General features: G+C 40.8%; 1 protein-coding gene across 1 annotated transcript; it reads right to left on the bottom strand.

Moving 5' to 3' along the window:
* Positions 1-10: 10 nt before the first annotated feature.
* On the bottom strand, positions 11-10,716 carry nkpd1 (NTPase, KAP family P-loop domain containing 1). The gene is made up of 6 exons (XM_051943930.1): positions 10,173-10,716; positions 8,668-8,734; positions 7,530-7,646; positions 5,754-6,082; positions 3,579-5,009; positions 11-2,823 (listed from the first exon to the last, which is right to left on the bottom strand). Exons 2-6 carry the CDS (start codon positions 8,705-8,707, stop codon positions 2,530-2,532), a joined length of 2,211 nt encoding a protein of 736 aa, XP_051799890.1. The 5' UTR covers positions 8,708-8,734; positions 10,173-10,716; the 3' UTR covers positions 11-2,529.
* Positions 10,717-21,964: the final 11,248 nt, after the last annotated feature.

Below are 21,964 nucleotides of genomic sequence, written 5' to 3'. Positions count from 1 at the left end.
TGTGCCTGTTCATATTCTAAAAAGATGCAGTACAATCATATCAGTAATTTCCACATTCTAGTTAATAAATTACTTTGAGTTCTCAGAAACTTGTAGCATCCCACGTCTCATTTGCAGCATTCACATATGATAGGTTATTATAAAGTCAATAGAAGTTCCAGTACATGCAAAATACATCAGAGCAGATGACCAAGCCTACAAAATGTAGTTTAAATCCTACAGTCACATTACAAAGTGGTGTTAGAGGCGTCTATTGACAAAGTAGAGGCTGTATATAATATGTGCATGTATTTATATGTGTTCTAGACCGTTTTAAAACCGTTGGTAACAATAGTTGCTCTACATGTTTTCTCCCTGATGTAGCTAAATGGAATTTAGCTGTCAGCGTTTTTCTTGCTGCTACATGTCAGACTATAAGCTAGCGATATGTAACACTCCAGCTTCAAGTGTTGAGATAGTACCTCTTAAGTTGACATTATGCGTGTGATAGTAATTTAATGCAGCTACAGGATACTGTGTGTTAATTTCTAAGTAATGTTAGCAAGCATTCAACAAGAAGAGTTCATGTTTAAAAGACTGATGCACTAAATTATTACTCAACTAATGCCTTCCTAATTATAATATGAAGCATGAAAGGATGCATGATTTATTCCATGCTCCTGTGGCAGAACAAAGCCTGTTTGATTGATCCACACTTGAATGAACTCCTTCATGAACGTTAACCCAGACATTTCTTAAAGTGTCTTGAGATTCGCTGTAAACCAGTTGGATTCACAAATGCTGGGACCAGAGCATTCGGCGGCCCAAAGTCAGCACCGGCTATGTAGCTTCATGGTCGGCTTCCATCAGCTATGACTTCGTGTCCTTTAGTCTGATTTGTTTATTAGCTGATTGAAACAGAAAATGTAAGCTCTGAGAGGACTTTTATGAGCCAAAACTATCCAGTTTAGTCAGACTGCTCATTACAAATAAAGCTTGGGACTAAATAAAATGCAGTTTGTTGTTTTGTGAGTGGCTCAGGGCAGGGAGAGAAGAGGTAAAATCCTTCAAAGAGACCATAGAGGACAAGTGGAACATGCTGGAGTGGAGGAGGAATGAAATGAGAAACATGTAAACATCTGAGCAGCAGTTTAGAGTCACAGTGAGACAGTGGCTGATTGAAATGTGAAGCACAGTGGTGCAGTAACCAGTAATGGTTCATTCCATCTCACAGGGGTCTTCTGCTCGACCATCTCTGCTGGATCTTTAAAATTATATCTGTGAAATTCTAGCTTTATATACCGTAGCAAGCATTTTTCGAGATACATTTTTGAGTAAACTGCCTGTTGACCGCCTTTGAGCAGGTTTAACAACACATTTCAGGTTGTGTTTGAGTGACAATATTTCAGGAACTTTTGAACATAAAAGCCTGACATTTTCACTGTTGTTTCTCATCATGCCACTGATTCAGAATCTGCAGCATTAGCCACTTAGATTAAGTAGTCTTTGATCATGGGTGAGTTGGAATATGTAAAAAATGAAGCTGTCACTAACAGTCCTATGTTGAAGGCGTGACACAAAAACGCAAAACAAATCATATGTTCATTGACCTTTCATAACTGCTTGAGCAGGTGTGAGAAGTTACACCACAAAAATATTGCAGAGCAGAGTTCTTGAGTATCAAATATCAACTTTTTTTTAAAGACACATTCTTCATTTTCTGACTTTTTACCTTTATTAGTTCCTGAGATGCTGTTCAAACATAGCCTCAACTTTCCATGTGTGAAAAAGACACATTGAAAGTGGGTCAACGGGCAGAAGTATTTGACATATCAAGCTAGAATTTCACAAATTTCCTTAGAAATATTCACATTTATGGTATAAAAACCTCAGGGAGATCAGAGATGGCTGAGCAAAAATTGAAAAATTTCATGATTTGAGATGAAGAATGACCCTTGTTTTTCACTCTGACGTCATTTACATGTGATTTAATGACACAACTGTTCATCAAGCAGTCAGATAAGCTAATAAGTACATAAAGGGTGAGAAATGAATTTGATTTCTCACTCGCGAGAAGTTCGATGTACACCAAACCCACGCCTGCAAACAGCAAGACTGACTGCTGTAAAACACTTCACCTCTAATGAGTCATTAACACAATGCATGTCGCTTGTTCAGTTCATACGTAAGCAGAACTGTTAAATGTGATTTCATTAGAATATTATTTCTTGGTGAGCAGCGATGAGTGCAGTCCGCTTTTGAGGTGTTGATGGGTGTATTTTTAAACCTGAATAGAATCTGGCTGGATAATTTCCTTCGCTCCCAGTGCTTCTATGCTAATTACCTGCTGGCTCTCAGCTTCATGTATCATACAGGTACAGGAGTGATAATTACCTCCTTATTTAACTACAGCATTAGTTAGATCAACACGGACTGACGTGTGTGGATTGTATGGACACGTTATGTGTTGTTGCCATAAATATTAATAAATGTGGTTCATGCAGATCATATTTTTAGGAATCTCAGACTCATTGGGGATGGACTGGATTCCTACATGGGGTTGTTAGCCACACTCAGATTCGACGAGTAATGATGGGGAACATGTGAGAGGTATTTTGAAAGTTGGCTCTTAGAATGATACGGCGTTGGCGGCGTGTTTGTGTATCGCGGTCGACGATGTGACGGTACACCCAAGAAGTGCAGTCTGAAAGTTGCCCATTCACCAAAGGTCATATCCAGGAGTTTTTTGAGGTCATCTGTGTCACCGAAAACCAGTGCTGAACCGTTGAGGTCATTGCTTTCCACAATATCGATGTACTTGCTGGGATATTCCATCCTTTTCAACTAGGAAAAAAGAGAAACAGTAAGACAATAATTCTATCACTTCATCCTTGCTTATAAGACTGAATTAATGTAAACCTAGTTTTGATTTGCATCATGATGTGAGGTGCATAAACACATAATACTGAATAAATAAATTAATATGGCTTCGTAGCAAAGACATTCTTCAGATAAATCCATTGTCAGTGCTTAGGATCAGCATGTACCTCATCACATTGTAATCTAACTGCTAGTGTTTGTTTTAAACTGTCGACCCCGTCCGTGGGGTTTACTGTTCACTTGCTTTCCATCATGTCAGAGCTGTATTTAGTTACTGCGATGGTTCATCAGAAATGTGTCTACAAAATGATCCATGTTTATTTTCGGAGTTTTCTGACAGCAGATGAGTAATAGAACTATAAAGGGAACTGTTGTTGAAGAGCTGCAGGCGACAAGCTGCACAACTTTAACTTCTCAGCAAGGTAAAACTTCACTGTACCTTTGTGTTGTGCAGAAAAGTACTTGCACCGTGTGAAAGCTGGATTGTGATTGCTCATGGCATGATGGAAAAAGGCCAATTATTGACTATTACAGCATGAGTTTGCTTGGCTTTCTTATGAAAAGAACATTAGTTGTTCTGTTTTTCCTGCAAAAAGCTTCTCGACAAACTTTTACTGTGTTATTATGCTGCACTTGTCGACACCACCAGTAACAATGGGTGTAGCCAAATCCGCCAGGACCGAAATCTGAAAGAACATGATTTTTCAAGATGTTCTTACCTCGTTACACACATCCTCTGTCCTCATTTTGATGATAGTTGCGATTGGCAGAGGAGCGAGGTTCCTCATCCAGCCAGAATCTTTCAGCCTGGATGTCCCTCTGATCTGAGCCAGCTCCATCCTAATCGAATGATCCAGGTTCACTGTCGCTGCTTCAAATGTCTTCAAGTCTCTCACGGTGAATTGGAAATCCACTTTGAGGAATTTTTCAAACATCTCAGGATCTCCATCCTGCTCTAGGAGTTCCTCGATCTGTGTGCTCATCACATACAGCTCTGCCCGTGACCCGCTGAAGACTTCCCATAAGGCCTTTGAGTCGTCAATGTTGAGGACATTGTTAGGATCAATATCTGCCCTCTGCTGAGCGTCTTCTACGCACTGGATGATCCAGCTGAGCCGGCAGGGCCACTGATTGGCTAAGACCACCCATGCTCCAATGTATTCTGGTCGAGGAAGCTCTTTCTTCAAGGCCTTCATGATTATTACCGTTACTTGAATAGAGTTGATCACCCTCCTCATAGACATGACGTCATCTGACATGTACCTGTTAAAGTTCCTTTCATTGCTGGTCAGGATGTTCCACACCAAATTCTCTACTTCCTCCTCCTGTACATCCAGTATTGCTGTATTTTTAACGATCAGGGGACTTGAATCCTTTGTTTCCGACGCAACTTCCACCAAAGGGACACTCAAGAAAGATGTATTCCTTTTGTGTTTACCTTCCCTTGAGGGAGAAGTGCTGGTGAGGCTGTAAAATAAATTGCGCCTCGAATCATCGCCCAGTGGTGGGACCGTGAAGGCCAGAGTGACTATGCGGTTCAACAGTGCATACGCTCTGTCCTCTTTGCTGAAGCAGCCGTCTGCAAAGTTCACTTTCTCGACAAGAACCTGTGGGTTTACCGCCAGAATGGATATAAATGGGCTCTCCTCATCTGAAAGCAGAATGTTGATGGCTTCCAGAGCTGCAACAATTTTCTTGGGAGAGCAGCGGTCCAGACTGGTGATATACAGGACCACTCGAATCCTTCTCCTCTCAAACACCTCCATAAACTGTATGAATTGAGACAAAAGCCACATTTCCTTTCGGACCTCATTCATGAAGCCCATTTTGGAGCTGATCCGTTCATTGTCCATCCCAGCCTTAATGTTCATCTCCTGGCTATAAATGAGGTTCTTAGCCATCTGGAAGGTGAACCTCAGTGCGCTTGCTGCAGGGACTCCTAACGAGGCAATGATCAGCCCCTCCAGCACACCCACCCCATGTGTTTCACTCACCGTCCCGTTTGTATTCACCTCGGCTTTGGGGAGACCAAACGTCAACGCGAACACCAGGACGATAGCTGGTATTACAAGAATGCACAAGACAAGCAACCACAGCGGGCAGCAGCAAATCTTCTTGGATCTCCAATGGTCCGGACTATCCTTCACAATCTGATGATTTTAAAACAACAAAACACAGGCCAAAGCAGAAGCAGGTGAGACAGTACCACAATGCTTTTTGGTGTAATTCCACAAGTGGCAGTGTTGGTTATCGATTGTCTGACTTTTCCTGTTGCTCAAAGTTAAAATATGTCTTCTGAAGTGACTTCTACTTGATAGATCGTCAGCGAATTTTGTACAAATGACTGTGGTTGTCAGAAAAAGGAATTCTAATGCATCTCGTGATATTCCTGCTTTTCTTTTACTATCCACCACCATGATGTTCACATTTTAGGTTATGTGAAATAGTGAAATTTCTCCACAATCACATTGATTTTCCTTTCTGTATTAGCTAAAATAACTTTGGTGATCATCTGCTGCTTCTTTAATTGTCATCATTTGGCCAAAATTTAACTTCCCTCAATCCACATTTAATGTTGATCGTTGTAGTTTGCTCTGATTTTGAGTGTGAGTGGCACTTTTTGTTGTTGAAACATCAAAAATATTCAATTTATAAAACTTAACAATGATGAGCTTTTGCAGAAACTGTTTCCTGATGACAAAAAGCAAAAGATTTTTCAACAGACCACTTTTCATCGGGAAGGGTTTTCTACGAGAGCTAAAAAAGAAAAACCAGATATACAAATTTTGCTTTTGCCAAACAAATGTAAGCACATTATCTAACAAACTTAACATGCTGTTAATGTGGCAGTAAAGTATTTTTTATAAAAGGAGAAGTTACTAAAATTCACAAACCTGCTTCTGGACTTCTTCCTCTTCATCGTATTGAGCCACACGATAGAGTACAAATTGTAACTTCCCAAAGCTCAATTGCATGGCCTGAAACAGCCGTATGGCTATACCGGCCCAGAGCAGGTCACTGCCTGCAAAATGCCAAGCACTAAAGTGCACATAAATGAACCTGACGTTGTGTTGCTGGTGGCTCTCCTTTGTCCAAATTGGCCTGTAGAAGAGCAGTCGACCAAGGAGTGCTAGAAAGTCAGTAAATGAAGGCTGAACTGAGCGAGGCCTGGATCTTCCTTTATATTCCTTCTCAATCCTTGAAGCCTCCTGGTTCATGTACACTGAGGACACACAAACATTTTGGATGTTTACATTCATCATTTTGGTGGCTGAGGTGCACGTAAGAACGAATTAAATTAAAGGCAGAAAGTTAACGAGACTTGTAAACGTGAGTGAGTTGGCTGGTGTGTAAAAAGGATAATAAAAAAAGGGTTTCTTCTACTTTCATGTTGAATATAATATCAATAATTTTGTGCTTTTTGCTCATTTGGCTCTCAACAGATGATGAAATGCCCTGGAGTGTGGCACTAAACCAAAAGCTGTTAAAGGAAGAAGAATCAGTCTGGCTCTTCTGCAGAAAAATATTGTCACCTGAAAAGACCAGATGCACAATAAACGGTGAAAAATATAGAGTTCATGAATAGCAGTGTTTATTATGCACCTCGCAACATTTTGAAGCTTCATTATTCCATGGACATTATTATGCGACCACTAAGTCTGGTCCAACATGTTCGATATATCTGCCAAGGTTGAGAAAGAAATAATCACGACAACCTTATGCAGCAAGACCTTCAGAGTAACACAAAATAACTTGTCTTTTCAACTGGAGACCTTCACTACAGCTTCACATGCTCCATTCAGTCTGTTCAATGCTACATGTCTATTAGAAAAACCAAACTGTATCTTCATATTGGAGTTGTCATATGTTTTACATGCAAGGTTGTGGAATGTGTGATGTCTTCTAGCACGTTGCTTTCTGACGAGTTGCTATTGAAGTTCTAAAAAATGCGTTTCTTGTCCTTAAGCTTTTAAGTTGGGCATCTTTGTTAAATATTTCCAATATTAAATGTAGACCTTTGCAGACATTGCCTGAAACTGTGATGGAATACTGCTCGTATTTACTTTGTTAAAACTGATCATGAGGGGATTGTTCGGACACAGCAGCATGTGCTGTCTTTTTAGGGCAACCATTATACATCCTGTAAATGATAAATGTCTTAGCAGTCCCCTTTGAGCTGGGACAATGTGCAACTTTTGAGGACACAGAGATCCTCCAGAGGCCTGCAGAACAGAAATGCAATGTCCACTTCCAGTCAGTCAGTTGTGAAGAAGTCATTAAAGCCCGAACCAGCTCAGCGCAGTTGATTTACATACCAGGAAGTAGCTCAGCTTTTTCTTTGCCGTGGCTAAACTGCCTCCCAAGTTTAAATTCGCAAAGATTACAACAGTATATGCTGTACAATTGTGTCACTACAGCAATAATGTGTGCAGATGGAGTAGTTTCAGATACTCCAATCATGCTTACAGGAAACACCAGGGACACTGAAAATAGACAGTATCGTAAACACTGCTTGCATACAAACCCTCAGAAGTTTTTATGTTTGTTTCAAAAATAATAGTTTTTTTGGCTTAGCATCCTGCACTTCCCACCCACAGACTGGATCTTGTCATCGTGTTTGAGTGGCTGAATCAGAAACAGCATGCTGGACCAGTCAAACTGTTAAATACCTTTCATTTGATGGAGGATCATGCTTATTCGATTCTGACATGAGGAGTAGAGTCCTACAGTTGCAGGGGATGAAACCTTTGTCAGGGTCTTGGATAGGGCGTATGCATAAATATCATCTATAAGCAGATATAGGGGAATAAAACAGAATTATGCACTCATTTTACACTTTCATTTTACATCCATACCAATTTAGTCCTTTGAATAATTCAAAAAAATTAAAAATGAGCTACAGTTGAAAGACTATCAACATAATTGTTGAAATAGTTCATGCAAATTATGAAAAAACAGGATTTCCAGTAGGCATATAAATACAACACTGATTAGATGAGCATTTAGGAGCAACTGTGAAATATTCTAAAGCACATTTTTTATTCTATAGTATGTAATCTCTATATGATATAATCTTACTGCATGTGGCTCTGTCACTAGCAATTATCACTGAAATCATCATAAATCATTTCACAGATGAAGACTCGCTGGCTGTCGCATACACAGCAGCGTGACACCTGCAGCTGCACCATGTGGTGACGCCCAAGGTTTGGTTTTATAACAGCAATTAAATGTTGTCTGATACAAAATTTAATACAGGCTCTGAATAATTAAATGCTCCAGTAGCGTGCAGGTGTGGTTTGGTCAGTCAGAAAAGATAGTCGAGGTAGTAGATTATAGAGTCAGGATACAAGAAAACAATAACTAATCAAGACATGACCCAACCGGTTCAGTAAAACTATTAGCTGTGAATACAAAATGATTAAATCAGTAATAAGCCATCTGTAATTAGCACGGCTACTTATAAAGAAAACTGTGGCGACACAAAAATTCAAAGCCAACAGCTTGCTGAACACTGAACAGAACACAAATATAAAACAACACCATCAACAACAACAGCGATAATAGAAAATAACAAACATTAAATACTTAATTCATGTGGCCCAAGGGTGGGGCATTACTTCTGTGGAGCACTGCTAAAGAATAGAGGCTGGAACCACTACTGATTTAGACATTAATAAGCGTATTCACAGAGGGTGTGAGCGAGAATTTCAGTAGCTGAAGTGAGACTGAAAGTGTGAACAGAGCCCTTCAGAGGAGGAGAGATGAGCTGTGCCACTTACACCAGATTACCTGCAGAAAACTCACCTTTTGTTGGCTCAGTCATGATGGCTGTGTGATGGGACATGCAGCTTTCACAGAAAATACCCACAACCTGTGAAGAATGAGTAACAATCGAGATCTCAGAGCAGCAGAGGTGTGAGTTAAGCTACAAATTCCCCCCTCGTTTTGCGCCCACGAGATGTGTAACTTTTGTTTGTACCATTTGGTGCCACTGTCTGATGAAGCTTATGAATAGTTTATAAGCTTTTAGATTATTTACTCATGCTTTATAGATTATTCCTAAGTCATTATTACAATTGTGAACAGTCTTAGCATTGCTTGTGCTTTCTTTACACTCTTTAAATCATTAGGTTGAGTTCTTGTCTGCCGACCCTCTGCAGAACATCTGGCCCACAGCTGCTTTTCAGCATTTACAACTGCGGACTTGATGAACTGTAGAACCCATAATTTGTTATCGTTTATAACTGCAGGTGACTCTAAACCATATACGTTATGAGGAAGTACGCAACCATTAATGCTCTCTTGGTTTGCTAACATGTATAACTGCAATAGAAACACACAGCCACATCATTAATAAAACATTTCACTGTAAGGGTGCACACTGATGCAATAGAGGCTTAATTAAAGCAATAGAATGGGAACTTCTTAACTTTATGTATTTAATTAAAATAAGTCTTTGCATCAGCATTTCATATCTACTGTGTTGGTCTCTCTACATTTATGCAATTTTAACTTCTGTGAGCAAATCCAGTGAAATTAATGCGAATATCAGTAATTTTACAGGCATAAATGGTACTATTAGCCTGAACTGCATCATCACTATTGTTATTTTATCTTTGTAAATCTTTAACCAGGGAGTGACTAAGTGTTTATCTTACCTGGAGAGCGACGTTCTCCCGCTTCAGTGTGAAACTCTTGATTTGACAGTTTTTGACGCAGCACGCTCAGTTTAACTTAATGATTTTCTGTTTAGGAATTGTTTGCTTTTGTACTAAACACCGCTAGAGCTGAACGGGAAAGACGTGTGAAGTGAAAATCCTTGAGAAGTGCTGACAAAGCCCCCCCAACCCCCCAAAAAAGAGAGCGAAATTTAAATTTAGTAACACTCTGTGGTTTCGTGAGTGCTGATTGACAGGCATTTAAGTGAGTTATTTTAAAGTGACATCCTGACGCTCATGTAAGGCTAAGAGCCTTCCCGTGAGTTCAGGCTGTTCTGTTTTTATGTGCACAGAAATGTCAACCGTTTAGCTGTGTCAGTGATTACCATTACGCAGTCCCTTTCCCTGCTGGCAACATATTTTCTGCTCCTGTTCTTGCCTACACTTGCCTAACAAACTGAAGACTGGCTGCGCAAAATAGAGTTTTACAAAGAGACTTTTATGTGGCAAAGTCTATGTTTAACTCTCATGGAATAGCCTCTGATCAGAGTGTACAAAACTACAATAAAACTTCTGCGTTTATGGCTTAAGCACCTATAAAATGATGGGTTAGTCCTGGGTAGAAATGTGTGACTGGTGAAACAAGCTTACCTGGTTACCTCTAAATGTCAGGTGTCATGTTGAATCGCGACTCTTGAAGTGTCCCTTAAACAAAGAGGATCATGCAGGAGCAGCAGGGTGTGGTGTGGTGTGGTGGACCCGATACCACCAAGACTTCAGTGTCGTAAAATTTACAGCACTGATAAGAGGGAGTAAAGTCACCTGATGACTGCAGCCTGTGTTTGTGGGCTGGACACCTACATGGAAGTGAGATCACATACAAGAATGCATCACTGCCAGACGAAGCTGTACATTTCTCCAATCCCTCTCCTTCCTGCTTCCAATCTTCTCTCTATTCACAGAATGTCAGCGAAGTGGGTAGTTTCCTGAAAGCATTACAAGGTAGAAAAATCCCCCATTCTTGCAGTAGCTGCTGGCGTTAACTATCCAACTTTTTCAGTCCATGGAAAAATGTAACAAATGAGTGATTTCATGCCAGAGCCATGGGTCTGCATGATTCATTAAGTGAATTCCTAGTTTTGGAGTCCCTCAGGTTGAGAATGACTGGATTGCTCTGGCTGGTCTGAACTGACATGCAAAGCAGCTGATGCCAAAGCAGCAGCACCAAAGCCTTTCTTTGCCTGCAGTAGGATTTGTTGTGACATAACTGGTTAGTCAAGCTTTGAAATGCAAGCTATGACTCTAATTTCCCCTAGCATATTTACTTTTTTCTTTTTTTTCTCTCTTTTTTTTGTATTAGCCTACTTGTACCATCTGGTGTTCCAGTATACTTCACGACACAAGTCCTTCAAAAAAAAAATTACAACAAGCGCACTTTGTGAAGTAAATCATTTCGAAGTTTTTAGTACATCCAAACATACAACCTGCATTTAAAACATGCTTCATGTGAATCATGGTTGAAAATGAAAAAGCTTATATTCTGCAAACAGATATTAAATCACGTCGTCTAAAGCAATCTGACGTAAACACACAGACCGGTGATGAATTAATGGGAGAACCTGAATGCTTGACCTCTGCAGTGATGGGATCTGGGGACGCTGTTGTGCTGTGAGGGACATTTTCTTGGCATGGTTTGGGTCCACGTGTCCACTCAGAGGGAAAGGTTGCTACAAATGAGAACAAAGTTATTCTAAATGATCAACTTTGCCCTTTAATCAAACATTTCTATCTTGCTGGGAGTGTGAAAAAGAGATAAATTACATGCAGATCTCAACCTAATTGAACACCTTTCAGAGATCTTGCCAATATTTTCTTATCAAAACACCAAATGAGGGAATTTCTTTTTTTTTTCCCTTCGAAAAATGGTGTTCTGTCCTTCCAGCAGAGTTACAAACACTCCGAGAACCAATTCCAAGCAGCATAGAAGCTGTTCTGGTGGCAAATGATTGCCCTTAACTTTACTTAGACACTTTATGCTGGTTTTTCCCTTGAATTTGTCTCCAGTCTCTATGTACATTAATCCTGAGCTTTTTTGTGCCCAGCTATGTTCTGGTCAACAACCACTAGCTGTAAAAGAAGGCAATCTTAATGTTAGAGACTTTTTTATTGGATGTAGATGGAAAGAAAATCAGGCTATTTCGTGTTCTGCTTCTCTTTTGCAGGGCTACATTTTTTAACAAAACGCCTGGATGGACTTGATTTGTCTCCAGGAAACCTTTATTGTGACAGATTTTTTTGTTGACCTTCAAACAGAGGACAACATAATGTTACATGTAAGATTTTATGGTCATGTTTTGAGTAAAATTTCACTGCTGTGCTAGTATTTCTGAGTCCATGTGGTGAATTATATCTGCATGAAACAATAAATTAGTTCATAAACAACTCCATTTCCTCTGTGTGCAAACATTCAACTTGAACTTGACTGTTTTTTTTTATTACAACCAAACATTCGGTGTCAACTCTGTATACAGCATCACACACAAGCATCTGAGAGCAAAATACTCAATACTTTAGGCTAGTAGCTGAAATGAAGTTTAATTAGTGCATGTCTGATTAAGATTTAAAGTGCTTGGCCTGAGGGTGACTAATTCTGTCTTTACTCCAAGTACCTGATTGTTCAACTTCTTTAATTAACTTGATTGTCATAGAGAGTGAGTGTGTGTGTATGAAAGAGAGAGACAGTTCTCAGTTATTGCTTGGCTAGAAGTCTTTTGCGAATCGATATGAATGAACTGGATGTTATCACCCCTCATACGCACCCTCAACACATCTTGCCCTTTCACCGCATAAACTGTGCAATTAAGGTTAACGAATTCACCTTCATGATTAATCCAAGATATGCATCAGACATAGATAAATTAAGTTCTAGGTTTGGCCAGTCTTGGAGTGATTTTCTGCTAAAAGCAGGAGGAAATTAAACTAATATTGTAATATGTTCAGTTCAGGGGACAGGAGCTGTTTTCTGGCAGGAGCCGGTTGAAAATGTGCACACCGAAGAACATTTGTGTCAACCGGGATGCATAAACAGATGATGTGAGGCATTTTTTATAAGTCATGTTGTGATCTAACACTCCAACAGAGGGTGCTAAAGTATTGTGCATGGAAGCAGGGCAATGACATTTGATCAGTAGCCCTTCATCTCTCCCTCTCTGCTCTATTTGGTATGTAGAAGCAGACGCGACAGTAAAGGAGGCATTTACTGAAAATGGGGTGCGGTTGAAGGCTTAAGACTTCTTGCGGATGGGGTGATGGTCATTTAATGTAAATCAGTAAATGCAGTGCACAGGACACACACACACATACACACCCACCCACTAATATCTATCTGCCTTTATTCCTTATCCATTCTTCCTAAGGGCAGACAAGCTTCAGTATTGACACACAGCCTGACACCAGCTTGGCCCTGGCCCAGCTTGCCTGGCCTAATTGGCCTCAAGACCTCTTGTTGGTGTGATCTATTGATCAGTCTCACTGCAGATGCTGCTAAGTCACAGGGAGAGGACAGAGAAATAGCCAGATATACCGAAAGTAAGCACTGCCAAATCTGGGCATGATGTCTTAAGCTTTGCTGTTCCCTCCGCAGAGCTGTGCAGCAAGCAGAGATGATAGGGTCTTCACCCTGAGGTGCAGAGGTCCAGATTCTTGCCACAAGCTGATTCACACACACTGATTGTCCTTTATTGTTACCAAGGGGATGATGGCACCAACAAATGGAGGTTTCTGAATGCTGTGACCCCCAAAGATCTATAGACACAGTCTGCTTTAACAATCCCACCAGAGACAGCGAGATGAAAACTCCTCCACACTCGCAAAATCCACTTTTTCTTTGAAACCTCTGCGGCAAATATTAGGAGAGAAAAAAAAGGCAGCAATGAGATTGCCACTGAAGAGCCCTTCTGGGGCAGGGGTGAGCGAAATGGTATGCATGCTGATCTTGTATCTATCAGCGCAAACATCCTATACATGATTATTTTTCCCCGCACCTTCTACCTCGTCTCTATTCACATTCACATCCCTGATCACATCATCTCATTCTCATCTATTTCCATTTTGACTTCTTCTCCTCATCGCCTCCCTTCTCAAGCAGTTCAGCTATTTCAATGTAAATAGTGTCTGTGCTTATCTGCCTCTTAATCCTCCTCCGTCATTCTGTACAGACTTCCTTCAATTCCCTGCAAAAAACTCATAAGAGAAACATGCATATGTTTATGAGGCCTGCCACACAATGCGTCCTTCACTACCTCATAACAGGCAATAGATTCTTCTTTATGTGGAGCACAAATTTCCTATTCTCTACTGTGTGTGAGAGCTACATTCCCATATGGTATTACATTTATGATGCATGACAAGGCTTACAATTCTCCATCTCCTCTGCAGCGCGGTGCGAGTAACCAGAGCTGTCCAAAAGTCATGGCTGTGACAACGGGGATCATTATACATTTTTCTTTCTGTGCGGCTGCCTCTCTGTATTCCTCTCCATGCCTCCATGAAATCTGTCTTTATCCTACCGTGAGAGAGTATAGCTACCAGGTGCACACTGAGCCCTTCTCTGGTTGGTGGTGTTGGAATGAGTGTCCACTCTAGGACCTTTTCACCAACACGCAAACTTACACGCATGTGTGCACACAGTCCCGCCAACCTGCTGATCCTGCCTCCTGTTTTATTGTCAATATCAGTCGGCTCAGGGGTTGTAGGGTTGACGGCTGTTGACAGGGGCTGGATTGTGGCGGTAAAGATGATGGCAGCTCTCGCCGAGATAGAATAGCTGTATCTTGAGACCTCTTGGAGGGTGTTATTAGGCTGTTATGAAATCTGCTCCCTATCAGACCTTCACTGAAGCAAAGGGGAGGATACAGCCAGATGCAGTGCAAAATACAAGTGTTGACTCTCTCCTTTCCTCCTATAGCTTCCTCTTATCTCCCCCTCTACTTCCTTTTGCTCACACATACACACACTTCTCTGTAGTATCACACCACCTGTACCTGTGTTTTTCCAGTCAACAAAGCATCCTGCAGTCTCCCTGCACGCGTGCACAAAGGAATTGCTTCATCATATAAGGAATGGCAAGGCATGCTGCATGCACTGCATCACGACACCAGGACCTGCTGTCAGGCTGCACCAAAGCTGCTGTCAAGATACCTGAACACACACACACAGATCGTTCCAGGACATCAGTGAGAGAAGTGTTGTAAAACTGTGTAATGCATGTGGTGTTCAAGTACAAACAAATACACAAAGACAAGGAACACATGTACTATACGCAGCATGGCAGGAGAGCTCAAACATCACATTTATCACGATGCCATCTCTGGTTTGATGTGTGTTAAACAAGAGATCAAACAGCAAAATAAGTTGTGAAGAAAAAAATTGATATTTTGAGTGTATCCACGGCACAGAGGAGCAGACATCAACATTCGGGCGATTTCACCTGTAAGCTTTTGTACTTTTGTGTTTAACTTTACAACACAGGAGTGTTTTTTGTACCTCAACCTTTTGGCTCCTGTCATCATGTCTCTGGAGTTGTTTTTTACTCTCGGTATGCCGGCAGTGGTACTCTATGGACGGCAGTGTCAGTCAGTTTGCTCCACCACCTCGGTTGCTCCGGGATTTTTTTCCTTCTTGTTTTTCCTTCACGTTGCAGGCAGGAAGGGTGAGTTACACTGAGACTGTCCTTCCAAGAAAAGCAACAGCATCACTCTTGTCAACAAATTCCCCAAAACAGCATATCATAAATTCTCAAACAGTGGCTCTTTATTTACCTCTGTGGCAGAAAGGCTATTATTTGAGACAGGCATTTATTTCTATTTTACCCTGTCCTCCACTTTAGTTTTTGCTGTTATCTTGATAAATTCACGATAATTTCCACTTTTGCAACACTGATTTCATCAGATCAGCACGAATCAAGCACTTCAAGAGTTTTCTCTGAACAATGTTAAGCTGCTGTCATTGTGATGCGAGGTTGTCTGTTGGATTCCTTTAACCATGACAATAATTGTTCATTAACCTCAGACACGTAGTTTTTGTAGGAATTGTTCAAGTTCTATTTAGACTGAACTACCTCTACTCAGGGTCAAAACAAAATGAATTCTCAGTAGTGTTGTGAAACCACAAAAATAAGGATTTTTCCCTTTTTATGCCCCTGGGGTCTACCCTTGAATAAGATAACAAACACAATGCTGGGTTGTCCACAAATTATCATTCTTAACAACATGGAGAATGAAATTACATCATTTCAGTGGGAAAGACAGACATTCAAATGGAACAGATTTTATATCGAACACACACTCTTTTCCTATTGGCTTCTTGTAAATGGGTCTTTGTTTTGGCATTTTAAGATTGAACAAATGATAAAATTAGACAAACAGGATGTGTGCATCAAGTTTAAGAACAGACAGTGATAGTATTGGAAGATCTAGCATTTAAGGAAAGCGGCAACCCAATGTAAGTCCATGGAGCCCATATAAGGCGATGAGACCGAATGTGCATGAACTCTGTTCGTCTGCACTCGTGAGTTGAAACCTAGGTCACGCTGAGCTAAGCAGAAATAATGCCAACCTAGCAGAAATAAAAAAGAGAATGTGGTCTAACTTTTGATACGATTACATCATATACATTCTGATTGGGTCTTAAGACGATGGGCTGTGGCTTTCTAGAATGGAAGAGAAGTGTTTAGAAGAAGTTTGTATGAGTGTAAAAGAGGATGTAACGCTTAGTGTAGTCAGTTAAAATCTTGAGATTTTGTTCATGTTTGTTCCTACAGCCTCTATTGAATAAACATTATTCGCATCAGATTCTGTAGACTGCTTGAACATTCTTTCTTGACAACTTTTTGAGGACTCCAACTTTTGATCCAGAATTGATTTTTGACTGTGTGTTTGACAAAGCTGCCCGATCATCTCTGGCTCTTAGCAGCAGACTGAGTCACAACACTAAGTTTAAAGCTTTTGGTACAGCTTTCCATATCATGTTAGAAATGCTGAATTCATCTTTCCAAAGACAGAAAACTTTTAGGGGTGTAAGCATATCTTCTGTGTTTGGCCTCAAGCCTTAACCTTTTTGACCATAATTAAGCTTTGCTAAAAAATATACATGTATATAAAATTAATAAACAGATTAAAAATTGGTTAACTTTACCCTCACAGTTTGGAGGGGATGTATCAGCACCTGATAAAAGGAATGCTGCAAAGTATGCTGCAGATGGTCACAATGAACATCTACATAAACAAAAACCATTAATGGCACTAATAGCTCTAATCTGCATCAGCTGTACTTTGTGTTTAATCCTGATCAGCAATTATCAATATTTACCATATTAAGCATTATGAGTTTATCTCTCAAAAAGAAGTGTTAGAATAACAGTAAACACAAATTTTATTTTCCACTGACTCACCTGTACAATTCTTCTTGATCATGTCAGAAATTTTATGTCTAATGGAACCTTATTCCTCATTATAGCCTGAGGTCTTAACTTCTTTCCTTCCTCATGCAACACGCACATGCAATAGACAACTTTAACCTGAACATACACAAGCATTTTGTTTATCTGAAACATATAAATGATTGATTATGAACAGATGATTAACACATAAATAAACAATAACCTCTGATCGTACCATTGCCATGTTTTCACAACACCAACACTGTGCAACAGGAAAGCTTTAAAGTGTTCGCTATCCTGGTTGTAGACTCTCAGTCTTGTTTGAATCTATAATGAAATTCAGTACAAAATGTCAGAGTGTAAACGCCTAGCTCCTGCAGACAGAATGTGTAAAGACTTAACTTCTCAAACAACCTCAAGAGGCAGTGAGAGATGTTTCGGACAGGTAACCCACAGCAACAACAAGAGATGAAAGAAATGTTCCCACAGTACTCTGTTGTGCGGCTGTTGATGACTTTTTATGCGCTGCCTTCTCTGTTTTCCTCTGTGTTTACCCACATTGCAATAAATCCCGCACAAAGATGTCCACATGTGATTAGTAACTTGACTGAAATTGACCTGCTGCAGTATGCTTCTGACAAAGGCACATTTTGAAATAAAAGAATAAACGCTGGCATTGTTATGGCTTCTGCAAAGCCTGCAGTGCTCATAGCAATGTAATAATTTTCCTTCCAGGAATACGTGTTTGAATTTTACAAAGGATAAATAACATGATTCTACTTGAATAGGTGGAAGCTTTAAAATGTGTCAGGGAAAAAAGTGCGGCTCATTCAAAGAATGATCCATATGATCCAGGTGCTATACTATTAAGAAGGTGTAAATGAGATCTGAAGTGCATATGGGACATACGGGAGCGCTGCTTCTGCAATATCACTGCAGAAGGAACAGTTCTTGGTGGAGGAGGTGGGAAAACAGGAGGAGGCACAGCGACATGTCAAGGCCATCTCAGTGGCCAAGCAGGGCGAACGGTAGGGATGGGTGTCGTTAGGTTTTTCATGAATACGATTATCGTATTAAGGAATCGTTTGGCACCGGAATCGATAAGCAGAACCGGAATCGGAATCGGATTCATGAAAAACCTAACGATACCCATCCCTAGCGAACGCTTAAACTCCAAGAGCCTGGGAAAGAGGGAACTCAGCTGGCGTGACGTCTGGGAGATGGACATCTCAAGTTTTGTCATCATCGCAGCTCACGACCTCCTATCCACATCCCAGACCCCGAAGCTGTGATGAGGAGAAGACCCCACTTTGCTCTTTTTGCCAAGGACCTGCATCGCTAAGGCACATTTTAACTGGATGCATCACGAGCCTCACCCAGGGGCATTACACTTGGCGGTATAACAAAGTTCTCAGACGGCTGGCATCGGTCTTGGAACAGAAATGCCCACATCGCACCATTTGTAACAGCGGGCCATATAACATCAAAGGACGCATGCATTCTGCAGGTTGCTGCAGAATTGGAAAATGGACTCGGACTTGGCAAAGAGCTTGTGTTTATCGCAGACATTGTGGTTACGGCGCTCCGGCCAGACATGGTCCTGTGGTCCACAACAGCCAAGGTGGCATACACTATGGACTCGACAGCACCATGGGAGGATGGTGCTGAAGAAGAAGCTTACGAGAGGAAAAACAGTAAGTGCTCTGAACTGGCAACCGGAACTGGGCAGAATGGCTGGAAGACCAAGACTCTCCCTGTGGAAGTGGGATGCAGGGGATTTTTTTTTATTTTTATGTTTTGCTACCAGTCTGTTGAAGAAGATGAAGACGAGGGGGTCGCTTCCTCCAACAAACAATCGAGTCCTTGTCAAGAGCATCAAAAAAGATGAAAAAAAGCAGCAATTGGATTTGGATTAAAAGGAAAGAAAAACAACTGGGCTGCGAGATGAAGACAGGCGGAGGGGATGGAGCAGAGGGAGGTGCAGCTGGCTGAGCTTTTGAGCCCTCTGGAGATGTCATGGGCTTATCAGCAAAAAGCCAAAGAGGGAGGGTGCCCACCTGACGACCCCCGATGACGTACTTTTACTCCGCTTCACCGCTGCAATCCCACTGCAAACATCAAAAGTGGCGATTTACCACAGGGATTGAAACATCAAGTCATATTAGTTCTACTTTTTATAGGAGCAAAACAAGTTGCATGCACGCTTCAAATTGTAATTTGTCACACCACCACACACTCACTCACCCAGCAAACACACAGCAAACAGACAAATATATAATATTTATAAACATGCACATGCAGATTTCTCTGTTGCAGAGGCATCAGGATGTAATAATAATGCCTTCTTATTCATTGCAAAGGTTTTGTCTGTTATTTTTGTCAGCTGTTGCCTCTATTATGAAGTATTCAGATGTCAGGTCTATTTACATGGTGCACAGATACAGCAGCTATTCAAACATCCAGGCTGGAGAAAGGCAATAGGTGAACACAGAAATCTTAGCATGAACGTGAATGTGATTTGTGAGACAAGAATCATTTAAAGTGACTCTCAGAGCTCATTCTAAACCCCTTCTGTCAGCTGTGAGAGAGCCCGCTCTAATCCATTGTCACTGGGTGGATTAATTTGCATAATTCCACTATTGTGCGGTCCCAGATCTTTTTCTATCTCCTCCTTCACACAAAATGAAGAAGAAGAAGACGGGGAGAAAAAAAGAAAAAAAAGAGAGGAGACTCTCAAAGCTCTGCTACTTGTTGCTCTGGCAACAGGGGCGGAAAAAAGTGAATACGAGTACAGTAGGGTAAGAATAAGAGAACCGGCAGGAGAAAGGAGTCGGTGGTGCACGGGTGTGGAGATGAAGAGGGTGTGAGGATGGAGATATGATGAGCAGGGAGTAGGGGGGGGAGGAAAAGGACAAGAAAGAGGGAGGACAGACAGAGAGAGAAGAGAGGAAACGACTGTTCAGTGAGTGGAACATGGAGCAATTTTCTGTTGCTTAAAAAGTCATTTATCTATGTCGACAGTCTATTAGTCATGTATTCGAGTGTGACTCCCCCCCTTCACACTCATACACACACACACACACATGTGCACACTTTCATCCAGCACACCCTCATTGTGTACATGTTTACGTATAACTGTTTGTGTGTATGACGAGGCTGTACTGCTCATCCTCCAGGGACGAGAGCTGCAGGGAAGAGAGGCAACTCTAAATTGCACAGATAAGATCAATATGTAGTTAAGGGGTGGAGCTGCGCCTTTCAGAATGAACGCTGTGTGATACTGCATTAACTCTAGCCCCACGTTAAATGCATTATTCTCCAAAATGTGATGGAGAACCTACCTGTCAAAATAACACAACATTCTATAGTCAGTCACTTACTGCTCAGTGATTGACAGGTCTTTACTTCTGCTTTATCCTGATCCCCGCTCTTGTTTTGCTATCGTCTTGATTAATTCCGTACAGTTTCCATTTTTACGGCACTAATTTCCTCAGAACAGCAAGAGTCGTGTCAAGTGTTTCATGTTGTGTGTTTTCTCTGAAAGTTGTTGAGCTGCTGTCAGTGTGACTGCAAACTGTCTGAGTTGGTTTCCGTGATAATCAGTGCTCATTAACAATAACCATGTAGTTATTGTAAGAGCTGGTCGAGTCTTGGAGGAGGTGCACATGGAGGCGGGAATAATCTCCATTCCACATATGGAAATTTACAGCTTCAAGCAGTTACAGAGGAAAAAAAATCCCCATGCATACATACATATAAACTTAGAAAACTGGTTTAAAGGACTGATCTAAACCTTTAGTACGTCAGCAACAGTCGATTCCTTGAGGTGTAGCATGTAAGCAAGATAATTGCACCAACTCCAGAATCATTATATTTCAAGGGAAATTGTTTTGCCTGAAAAAACAGACTGTGGAGTGCCAAACATAGTTCTTTGAAAACATAATTCACGGTCGGTGCTTGAAGGTCGGTGCCGTTGTTCGCAGACCTTCGGTACGTTTAGCTGCAGCGAATTCTTACTCAAGCAAACGTACGATTAAAAGCACATTTGCTTGAGTAAGAATTGCCTAAAACAAATGTATTCAGTTCAGTTTCAATTCAGGTTTATTTATATAGCACCAATTACAATCCAAATCGTCTCAAGACGCTTTACAGAACACATATGCCTGTTGCACTTTAGCAACAGTAAAACTTGAGGATATTCACACTAGACGATGTGTAATGATAAACCAGCCAGATGATGCAGACGACCACGCGGACTGAGTCTAGTTCTTAGTTCTCTAGTTCTTTGAAGGAGTTTTTTTTTCTCCCAACTGTCTCAAAGTGCCTCCTTTAAGGGAAATTGTTGGTTTTCTGTAAAGTCTTGACTTTACTGTATTATTTTAATAAAACTACAATGAATTGAACTAAAAAGATAGAGCAGATAAGAGTGTGTCAGACAAGAAAGAACTGCGATTGTTCATTATTAGCTGACATGTCACACATTACCAAGAAGTTTGAACCCATTTCAGTCTCACTGGAAAAAATAATTATGAAACTGTAACATGACTGTACATTTTGGATTTTTAAAAAAATAATTATTCATCATACATCATAGAAATGGCAAAATTATTGGACAAACACATTAATTATCACAAATGTCAGCACTACAGAGGAGCTTAAAGCCATCTCTCAGGCTTTATTGGACGGAAATTTCATAATCACACAGCCATATACAGTTAAAATACCCATGGCAAGACAATATGAACCATTTTGAATTCTTATATTATGACAGCAACATTAAAGAGTGCTGGGATCTCCCACTTCCGGAGCAGAATACATGCAAACAATAGGTAAGAGAAACTGAAATAGAATAAACAATAATTATTTGATATAAACAATAAGTGGACTGCTAACAGGAGCCACAGTCTCCACTAAGACTGTTAGCTCCTCAACTAATTAGCAGCCGCCAACAGAAGCTCTAAATGTCCATAGTCACCCCTCAGTGGCTACGGAACCGACGGGCGAC

Source organism: Acanthochromis polyacanthus, chromosome 2 (assembly GCF_021347895.1).
Source record: "Acanthochromis polyacanthus isolate Apoly-LR-REF ecotype Palm Island chromosome 2, KAUST_Apoly_ChrSc, whole genome shotgun sequence".
Lineage (NCBI taxonomy): Eukaryota > Metazoa > Chordata > Actinopteri > Pomacentridae > Acanthochromis > Acanthochromis polyacanthus.
This window is presented reverse-complemented; position numbering and strand designations above follow the sequence as displayed.

Coding starts and splice junctions, on each gene's coding strand:
- nkpd1 (XM_051943930.1), bottom strand. CDS start 8,707: ATGTCCCATCACACAGCCATCATGACTGAGCCAACAAAAG. Junction 5,010..5,753: donor AGGAAGAAGTCCAGAAGCAG/GTTTGTGAATTT, acceptor TAAAATCATCAG/ATTGTGAAGGATAGTCCGGA. Junction 2,824..3,578: donor CAGAGGATGTGTGTAACGAG/GTAAGAACATCT, acceptor CTTTTTTCCTAG/TTGAAAAGGATGGAATATCC.